General features: G+C 40.9%; 1 protein-coding gene across 2 annotated transcripts in view; it reads right to left on the reverse strand.

The window, feature by feature from the left end:
• Window positions 1–10,894, reverse strand: part of LOC132392051 (rho-related BTB domain-containing protein 2-like) — a 91,040-nt gene extending 80,146 nt beyond the window's left edge. The window contains exon 1 of one of the 2 annotated variants that reach the window (XM_059965943.1): window positions 10,532–10,894. Coding sequence is in view for 1 of the 2 variants with exons in the window: in XM_059965942.1 (XP_059821925.1) it covers window positions 5,996–6,030 (35 nt within the window). In the remaining variant the exon portion in view is untranslated. Of the gene's footprint in view, window positions 1–5,995; window positions 6,111–10,531 lie in introns of those variants that run through there. The other variant, XM_059965942.1, reaches the window with a different exon arrangement.
• Between the last annotated feature and the right edge of the window lie 59 nt (window positions 10,895–10,953).

The raw sequence follows: 10,953 nt of genomic DNA on the forward strand, positions 1-10,953 counted from the left end.
ACTGTGTTTGGTGAGTCCTATGGTAGAAGCCCAAAGGTCACAATTGTGATTGGCCAGTCCAGGGGTCAAACCCCAAAGGTCAAACACATGATTGCTGAGTCCTGGGGCCGATACCCAGAACTCAGCAGTCATGCATTTGATCTTCATGGAAGTCTGGAATCTAAAGGTTGAAGTGAGTCTGGAGATGGAAAGCCCAAAAGGTCTAAGAGTGAACTTGGCGAGTCCGGAGGTGGAGGGCGAGTCTGCTCTACAGACTGAAGCTTGGAGGCCCGATGTTTGTAAGTCTGGGAGTCCGGGCCAGAGACTGGAAGTTGGAGGCTTATTGTTTCAGGGTCCAGGCCCATGGACTGTATGCCCGGAGGTAGCCTGTCCAGGGGTTGTAGACCTGTGTGTGAGGGTGGAGCTGTTGTGGTCTTATTTTGATCTGTTTTTGCTGTTGCTGCTTGTGCTGTTCTATGTTGAGTGTTGTCTTGGCACCAGAATGTGTGGTGACACTTGCAGGCTGGCCCCAACACATCCTTGGGTGATGGATCACTTCCGAAATGAGCTAAGATCAATCAAATTATCATAAATTACATCACAGTACATGCCTATCAAGGACAAGGATGGTAGTCCCTAACCCAAGTGAACAAATTTGGTTTTAAATGATAATTCATTGGGACTTTTTTAAAAATATAGTTCACAAATTCATAACCAACTAAACTTAAACTGCTAAAATGGAATTTGAACTTACTTATCCATCTCCTCCTTTGGACCACTAGTCCAATAGTATAACCAATTATATTGGTACGATTGACAGTAATTATCACAAGCAGTATGCACTGGAAAAAAGACTCAAGGATAATCAGAATTAAGATAATCTTTGCTTCATTGATACTATTCATTGCAACCAAGGTTCAAAACAATTAAGTTTACTTAATCTGAATCATCAAGATCTATCCACTTATCAATTCCAGTGCATCAATGCATATCCATAAACATTTTTACTGGAAGATACCCATACAATCATTAGCAGATACATCAGAAGCCAAAGCAAGGAATATTAATGCACCCTACATCCCACCACAACCACTCCAGTACTCAGTGAGATATCTGTTACATCACTTTAACACCAACTTTACATGAAGTTTCTCTCATGGGCCAGCTGATTCTGCCGATGTGTTGTTGTTCCTTTCGGAGCCTTGTTCTGCATGAGGTGGCGACCTTGCCATTTCCTTAGAATTTTTGTCTGTTTTAACGAGGCGAGTTGCCAGCTTGATGCTCAATCCAGCATGGACGGAGAGCATGCAAGGAGCCGGCCGGATTCGAACTCAGGACCGTTCACCTTAGAAGTCCAGAGTGGTTGGCACTATGCCATCTGCCTGCTAATTCTGCCAAGTCCAATGTTATATGTAGGAATGGCCACACTGAAGTAAAAATTTCTTCCTCGTAAACTCCAACAACCATTCTAGTTCTTTGTTGTAATTATATATATATATATTTCATTTCTTCCAATGTATCTTTCAACCTCTGGATAAGGCAATAACTGCATAGCAAACCCATTCTGGAATTTGAGCAGTGCGGGAGCCCATTTACAGGATCACAAGATCATAAATGGAGCAATACATTCACAACTTTTCCTCAAACAACAATATTCTTGTTTCATTAGAATGGAGGCTCGACACATTTTCCCTCCTTTGAGATTTTAATACTCTTTCTCCCAAATGAGCTGAGATCAGCCAGTCCAGAATAAATGCAATTTTGAGCCCCTCCACATCCTAGTTGCCTCTGTGATACACAAGCCTGGGCAATACACTATGGAGCAAGCTGTTGCCCATGCAGCAGACTAACCCTCTGACAAATGCAAAGGAACAGCAGAAACTGATATAGTTTGGCATCAATGGCATTACAGGAGCTGCCAGTCAGAGTTGAAATCAACATTCAACTTTAGACTCCAGCTCCGGTTTTTTCCTGGGATTACTCCCAAAGCCTTCCTCATGAATGGGTATAGCCGCAAGGCAGTGGAGGTTTGAGATCAGTTTTCCTTTTCCTCGGTGAGCTGCCAACCACAACCGATAAGCCCCGTCTGACTGGTTTTGAGGTGCCAGTAACCTCACGATCCTCTAAATAGGCTCCCACATTGCTAAAGTTCCCGAAACAATTTGCCGTGCAGTCGTGAGGTGGAAGATACATTGGAAGAAATGAGAGTCAGTGTATTTCTGGATAATTTGAATCTGGTAAAAATATAGAAATACAGCTAAAGCTGGAATGTTAGTCATTATGAAGAAAGAAATTTTTATTCCAGTGAGACCATTCCTATATATAGTAGGTCTCTTTACCAAAAGGAGGGCTGGGCAGAATGAGCTAGTCCACGCCCTTGTCCCTTCCCCTTCTCCTGTCACTAGAACAGTTCTGCTGGACCTACAGCTAAGTCACACATGACAGCCAGGAGCTGGACTTGGTTGTCAAAAGCTATTTGAGATGCATGCCATTGGGATCATTTAATAGGTAGTGGGAGCTTATTCCCACTACCTTCCCCTGGCTATGTCAACCTTAGGGAACCAAATTAAATTTATTAAAAAATGATATAGGGATAATTAATTTTCAGGGTAGGCATTATCAAATGGATTATACCAATAATCTTGCTAATGTTTGTCGTAGAACTAAATATCAAGAGGTCATTATGATGGACTCTCCATGAATGTCATCCCCTTTGTGTTGTCACCCAAATTAAATTCCTCTTCTTCAGATTCCTATATACCCAGAGCTATGGCTTGTTTTACTTCCAAAAGTAGTATCTTATCCTTGAGTGGTTTAACCATGATTCCTATTAATAAACCTTGAACATTCAGATCTGAAAACTGTAGTCATTTTACAATTTCGTTTTGCCACTGACCTACAGGTGATAAGGAGCAAACAATTATCTCAGCTCCAGCATGGAATGTGTGACACCAAAAGAAGAGTTTCCATTTTGTGTTAAATTTGGACATTTGCAACTGCTATATTCAAAATGCTGGGAGTTAAAACCAAGAAGTCTACTTTTCACAAAAGAGTAGCTGGTGGCAGGCATAAGCTTCCATTTATGTAGCAACTTTCTAAAGCTTTTGAAAAATGCCAGCATACCGCCAGAGTAGGATGGCACAGTAGCCTAGCGGTTAGCACAACGCTTTACAGTACAGGTGACCTGGGTTCCCACCGCTGCCTGTAAGGAGTCTGTACATTCTCCCCATGACTGCGTGGGTTTCCTCCCACAGTCCAAAGATGTATTGGTTGGTAGGTTAACTGGCCTTTGTAAATTGACCTGTGATTAGGCTAGGGTTCATTTGGGGGTTGCTGGGTGGCATGGCTCGAGAGACCTGAAAAGTCTATTCCACACTGTATCACAATAAATAAATAGATAGATAGATAGATCGATCAATAAATAAATAAATGGATGGATGGATGTTTTGTGGGTGAATGCGGTGGGGATGAGGCTGGGGTTGGTCCCTGAAAACTTCTTTAATCCTACTTCCACTCTTGGCTAAAATTAAACCTTTCAGGATTTTTGTTAGTTTACCAGTGATGGGATCTCGGTGGCAAGGCTACAGATATTTAACCATCCTCTAATATGTCTAAAACAGATGGTCTAATCGTTAACTTTATAGGACTTCCTGGAAGCTTCACTGTGCTTAAACTGGCTGTAGTTCTTTCCCCAACAATGTTGACAGATCAAAAACAAAACTTCATCTAAGCACAGTGAGGCATTCTGTATATTAAAGGCGTGATATTCATGGGAGTTAAATCAGGTAAGAATCCAACTTTCAGCTCAAAGTGGAAATGCTCAGCAGGTTGGGTAGTTGCCATGGAGAGAACAAAATTTTCAGCACTTTTTATCAGCCTTAAAAACATTACAGATGTCTTAATGGTACAGGGAACAGGGATTACTGCAAAGCATTGGCGCTGGATGCTTGGAAAATATATAGTTACAAGATGAAGTGCTTGTCCCTTGTTTTCTAATAAGTTGAATTGGAAATGCAAATAAGAAATAAAGGAGGGAAGGAAACAGGAAATGGGAAAGTCTGTCAACAACACAAGTTTACCCATTTTTATTTTTTTTAAAAATCAGAACACCAGCATTTCTTTCAATAAATTATGTAAAAAAATGCCATGGTTGTTGTATCTCAGCAACTTAAAATGGTAATTTTTTAAAAAGCTTCATTGGTTAAATTGAATGGGTTGTGAATTAGTTAAGAGGGGAATATATTCTGATACACATGGTATGAGTACTTGTCTGAAGGGCAGAGGGCCATTTCTTTCCTACTGATTTAGAATCAGAATCAGATTTGATATCACTGGTACGTGTCGTGAAATTTGTTAATTTAGCAGCAGCAGTACAATGCAACACAAAATATTACAGAAAGAAAAAAAAGCAAATTCGCTAAAGTGAATTATATATGTCTATAAAGTAGCTCTGGTGGCAGTAAATAATGTTTCCTGAATAGTAGTATTGGGCTAAATTAATTCTAATTTAATGTTGTGTGTTTAGAAGCAGCACTCTGTGGTGCAGGAATCAATGATGGGTGACAGTCCCTGGCTTTGTCTCGTTGCTTTTCAAACCAGATGTGCCATATCCCGCACAACTAGTCCATGACAGTAAAAAGTTTGACTTTAAACACACCGAGCGAAAACTGCGCTAGAGTTTCAAGGCTTTGCCTAGTCCATCTCTTCTTATATGACCTGCTCACCAACTCAAGAATCAGACTGGTTAATCTTTGCTGCGTTTCTGCTATTAGAGACGGATTGTGTATGTGAAGAGAAGGGAGGCCAATTCCAGCATCAAAGCACTTCCTTGGACCCCGAAGGGTGGACGAAGTGCAGGACATCAAAGGCAACTTGGCACCGCACTGTACAGTCAGAAATGAACCACATCTGGGGCACCATAGAGAAGACGGCCAAGGACAGAAAGAGATGGAGGTCCTTCATTGCTGCCCTAAATGCCAGGGGCATAATAGGCAGTTATTACTTCCTCTACCCACAGGAGCCCAAAATTGTACACTACACTCACCAAGTTTAGAGCAACACTACACAATTCTCAGCCCCATGGCTGTTCCATCTGGTGCATTAGGTTAACATAATTTCCAATGCAGTGAGGAAATGAAGGCCACTGTTTATGTAATAAATCCTCAGGCTGAAACTCACTGCAGGACTAAGCAAAACATGGCTTCACTTCAACCACAATGAATCTGAAAACACACAAAATCTCAGCAGCACCATTATGTTGATTTCCATTTCCAGAATCACCACATCAGTGCCAAATCATCCCTATAAATCAATATAGATTTGAATATTGATTTCAGTAAAAACATTTGCAAAAATATCATTTAAATGTCTATTTGAAAAATTATGGCTGAAGATTCCAACATTATGCTTTCACACTTTTTCAAACACAAGTTTACTTTGCACAATTATTCCCGCTTGATATTTTGAGTGATATGTTTGATTCAGGACACAACTAGTGACGGAGCAAGGAGCCAGCGTCTGTAAAGCTATTTTTAGATTTGATGTGGTGCAGAGTAGAAGAATATTCATATCTTTTCTTCTGTTACGAAGTAACATGTCAAAAGCAATAACACTCATCATTTGACTGAAGAAATTTCTACTCACCAGTTCGAGGTAGCTGACCAAGACTACCTCTTAGCCTTAGGGTCCCAAGTATTAAAAAACAAAATCCCATGGAACCCTCTAATAATCTTGTACATTTTAATGAGGTCAATTCTCATTTTTCTAAAGTCCCTAGAGGAATGCTTCCTCTATATTTTTTTTTAACAGCTGTGTGGACCAACCATTGCCCTGAGCAGGAATTTTTTTTGAAAAACACAGCCTGAAAACTGCTTGACACTTTAATAAAACATTAACATCAAGAAAATTCCCGCTGTGTGGCCACAAAGGCTATGTGCACAGGAACATTTTAGTTACTGCATGGCCACGTACCCACGCAGCTTAGACGGAACAGTGCTCTAGAGAATAGAGAACCAACCTATTCAATCTCTTCTCATCTGACAGTCTTGCCATCCAGGCTCCAAGTTTGGTGAATCTTCATTGTAATCTCTCTACAGCAGGTATATCCTTTTTTTTAGGTTAAAATAATCCCCAATGCTGTGAGCAAATGAGAACAACCATTTATGTAACAAGTCCCAGGCCTAAGAATAACTGTACTGCTAAATGTATTTAGGAAACACAAATGATTTACCACATGGCCAAATAAATAATTCAGTGGCCTCACACTTGCAGTTTATAGCCCAGCTCTATAGACACCAAATTTCCAAAATAGCTTCCTACGCTTTGATTCACCACAGACAGGTTTATCACATATTGATTGCAAAAAAAAAGTTATTCAGTATTTACTCTTCATGCAAATTATGATCATTAAGCATAAGTGAGAGACCTATCGGGATCAGCTCTGAGAATTTACTTGCCTGCATGGTTGCAAAGTATTCATTATCTGAAAATAATTGGTTGAAATAAAACACTTGTTACATTTCAGCTGAATACTGATTACAGTCTTCATCTGATATCAAATACTTAATTAATTTATTCATTGAGATACAGCACTGAGTAGGCCTTTAAAGGCACACCGCCCAGTAGTTCCCCCAATTTAACCCTAACCTAACCTAACCACCGGACTATTTTCAATGACTAATTAACCTACCAACCGATACTCCTCTGGACTGTGGGAGAACTGGAGCACCCAGAGGAAACTCACGCAGTCATGGTGAGAATATACAAACTCCTTACAGGCAGCAGCCGGAATTGAACCTGGGTCGCCTAGATTGTAAAGCGTTGTGCTAACCACTACACTACCATGCCACCCAATTGCTCTGTGATGCTGAGATATTAGAGAATATTAGGTGTATGTGAAAATATTAGACATGCAAAAATCATAAGGGCATAGATGGCATGAATTGACAGTCATACTCCCAGGGAAAGGGAATCAAGGTTTAAGGTGACAAAGGAAAGATTTTAAAAGATTTCCTCATGCTGAGTGTTGCATACATATATGATGAGCTGCCAGAGAAGGTGGCTGAAGCAGGTACAATGACCACATTTAAAAGGCACTCGGACAGGTATTTGGAGATGGGAAATCTAGTCCGAGTTCAAACCTGAGCATATGGGACCAGCTTAGATGGGCAACTTGCTCAGCATGGATGAGTTGGGCTGAAGGCTGCTTGCAATGCTGCATGACTCCATGTCTAGGTGGTGGAATTTAACTGGACTCAACCGCCCGAACAGCACTATAGCACTGAGGAATAGGTCTGGACTCTTGTGATTTTGCATTTTATATTCTGCGTTTTTCGCACTTTTTTTTTGTTGTCATTTGCGCAATTTCTGGGGTTTTTTGGTGCGTGGGGGGAGGGGCTTTGATGTTTTTCTTTGAATGGGTTGCATGGCCGTCTTTGCTTCATGGCTGTCTGTGTAGAAGACGAATACTGCATACATACTTTGATAATAAATGTATTTTGAATCTTTGAATACTTCTTCATTCATTGATACTATTGAGCCACGTTCTGAGATCTTGCTCTTTCTCAAACGGCTATTGCACTCTCTGTACTACAACCATATCCACACATCATTGACTATAAAGCACTCGGGGATGGGTGTTCCAAGGTCATGAATGGCACCGTAGAAATGCAATGTTTTCCGGTCTATTTGCTCTTTCAATACTAAAATCATTCTGAGCATTCTTCTCAATTATCTATTAAATCTTGTTTAGCGTTGAAAACAGCCTACTTCATATCTCAATAGAATCAAGGTGCCACCTTGACATACATCTGAAGCAAGTTCCACACAATGTTTCGTTCTCTTAATACTTGAAAGTGTGTTTGGTAAATACAACCCCCTCCGGCTTAAACGAGAACATGGTGAAGTAAATCAGTTATGGTGACGGGGGTGGGGGGGGGGGGGGAGAAAAGTTGTGCAGTGATAGGAATTAGCGCAGCCATAATGTCTGTTTGCCCCTCTCTCTTACAATTTCCACAGCCCATTCAGGCACACAGTTACAGCATTTCCATTCCACTAATTCCCAGTAATGCAAACAATCTTTTCAGAAAATTAATGGGGATAGGATGGGAAAACAATGCCAATCCCCTCATATCTGCAACATTAACAAGTAGGAGCAGGGACAACTCCGAAGACTCCAGTTTAACCTTGACCTAACTGCAGGACAATTTACAATGCCCAACTAGCCTACCTGGTACATCTTTGAACCCGGAGAAAAACCCACACGTTCCACAGGGAGGACGTACAGAAACTCCTTACAAAGGCCACTGAGATTAAACTCTGAGGTCCAACACCTCGGACTGTAATAGCATCACGCTAACCACCCTGGTGTTCCCTATTTAGTTAGAAACTGATTTCATATGCCTTGCCCTCTTTAGTTCAGTGGCTCATTAAATGCCTGAAGTTCCAGTAAATTGGTATGACTCAAATTTTCAAGAAGAATTTGAATTTATGTTTTAAACTTAATCCTCAAGGAATACTTATTCATTAAATTTACAATGGAAGTTTTTTTTGTGGCAGCAGTTGAATAAACACCTGTTAAATCATGTACTAAACCTGTTCTAATCCTATAATGGAACCACAGATGCTACAAACCTGAAGTAAAATTGGAGAAAACTACTCAGCAAGCACAGCAGCATATGTGGAGAGGAAAAAGGAGTTAACTTACAGATTTGTAATTCTCAAGACCATAAACATAGGTTATTCAGCCCATCAAATTTGCTCCACCATTCCATCATGGCTGATTTATTATCCCTCTCACCCCATTATGGCCTACTTCTGCTTCCATATCTCAATGGTCTTATGGTCCTGCCTTCTCCCTGTAACTTTTGATACTCTAACCAATCCAGAACCTATCAACTTCTGCTTTAAATGACTTGGCCTCCACCAGCAGCCTGTGGCAATGAATTCCTCAGATTCACTATCCTCCTGTTACGTCTCTGTTATAAATGGACATTGTTCTATTCTGAGGCTGAACTCTCTAGTCCTAGACTCCCCTACTATAGGAAACATCCTCTCTGCATCTGATCAATCTAGGCCTTTCAACTTTTGATAGGTTTCAATGAGATCCCCCACTCAATCTTCTAAACTCCAGACAGTACAAACCAGGCCCATCAAGCGTGCCCCATACATTAACTCCTTCATTCCCAGGGTTTGTTCTCATGAACCTCCTCCAGACCCAGCACATCTTTTCTTAGATCAGGGGTCCAAAACTGCTCACAATACTCCAAGTGCAGATTGATCAGTGCCTTATAAAGTCTCAGCATTACATCCTTGCTTTTATATTCTAATCCTCCCAAATGAATAGCAACACATGCTAAATGTTGGAGAGACACAGCAAGCCAAGCAGCATCAATGGAAAAGAGTAAACAGTTGACATGAGAGCCTTCTTCAGGACTGAAGGATACGCTCAAATGAATGTTAACATTGCACTTGCCTTCTATACTACTGACTAAGCCTGAAAGTTAGTCTTTTGGACTCCCAAGTCCCAAGTGGATGAGGACTCCCCAGCCCCTTTGCAACTCTGATTTTTGATTTTCCCCCCCACTTATAAAATAGCTCACGCCTTTATTCTTTCTAACAAAGTGCTTGACTGTACATGTCCCTACGTTATATTCCATCGGACACTTCTTCACCCATTCTCCAAATCTGATTCCTTCTGCTTCCTTAACAATACCTGCCCCTCCTCCTATTTTCATATCGTCCGCAAACTTGGCCACAAAGCTTCGCCCCAACAATTGACATACAACTGGGTCAGAACTCCACCTGACGTATGCAAACAGCGATAAATAAAGCAGACAAACTATATTGCGTTTTGTCAGGGATCGGTCAGGTTATTTAAGAGGTCCAGAGATAGTCTTTTAAAGTCACAACCTGAGCAATAGTAGAGCAGTTTGCATGTGACTAGCAGATTTAACCGCAGATTTAATCGACCTACCCTGAATTATCACAACCTTCGATTCTACTTATCAGTCATAGTTACGTACGGAGGTCCAGGCTCGAAATTGCATTACTCGTGATAATTTCCCCACATAACTAAGAACCCTTCAAAAGTATTATTAATCTCTCCGCCAAGTCTAAGGCTGCTACGTAGGATACTCTTCTCGAAGTAGCCAATACGAAAGAGGTTCGCAGTTCAAAACTGTGTATGAACGGGTCCGACAGGAGTAGGATTGATACAGGAGTTACACTCAATGCAAGAAAAATTATAGACCAAGAGAACGTAAGTCGCCAATGCGTCGTATCCAGCATGACATCGTGTTCATCACTCGTGTCTCCTGTCCGGCACTTGGTATTTGGGGTAAGTCCTGGTCGGGAGAATGTGAACCCAGATATTCTAGAATGAACTAAGAGATACCGTACCCATTCCACCGATGTCTGTTTCCAGGACAACCAGCCCAACTTAGCCACTGGTGCGCTTGGCCAGACTCTTGACAATGGCAACAAACGCGCACACACGCCTCCAAATATAGAAACAGGTAAATATATCCGATATATAATGAAATTCACAACGCACCGTTTTTGTAAGTAAATTTTCCCTCAGTGAGGAAGTAGATCCTTCTCTGCTCCTTATTCTTCAGAGATTCGGAGGCATCTTAGTCATTGTATCCATTTGAAGAGCGTATCAATTAAAAATAAATAGTTCGACATCGTAACTAAATGAATGTTTACGCTATTAAGCAAGAACATAAAAACGTTCGCACAACAAAACAGAAACGGGATGGTGAATCAGTATAGCCACTGAGAAAATCATGCTTCCGCAAAAATCAGAAGCCCTATCTATAAATATTGGACATAGATGTAATATCAGGTAAAAATAATTGCAAAAGGGATGATGAACCTTGTTCATCAACACCGTCCGCTAATTCGGCTCACGCTGCAGCTATTACTCCATTCATAAAAATAAAATGATTCTGCAGCGAACACAATGCAAGTTGC

The sequence above is a fragment of the Hypanus sabinus genome, chromosome 1, assembly GCF_030144855.1.
Source record: "Hypanus sabinus isolate sHypSab1 chromosome 1, sHypSab1.hap1, whole genome shotgun sequence".
Lineage (NCBI taxonomy): Eukaryota > Metazoa > Chordata > Chondrichthyes > Myliobatiformes > Dasyatidae > Hypanus > Hypanus sabinus.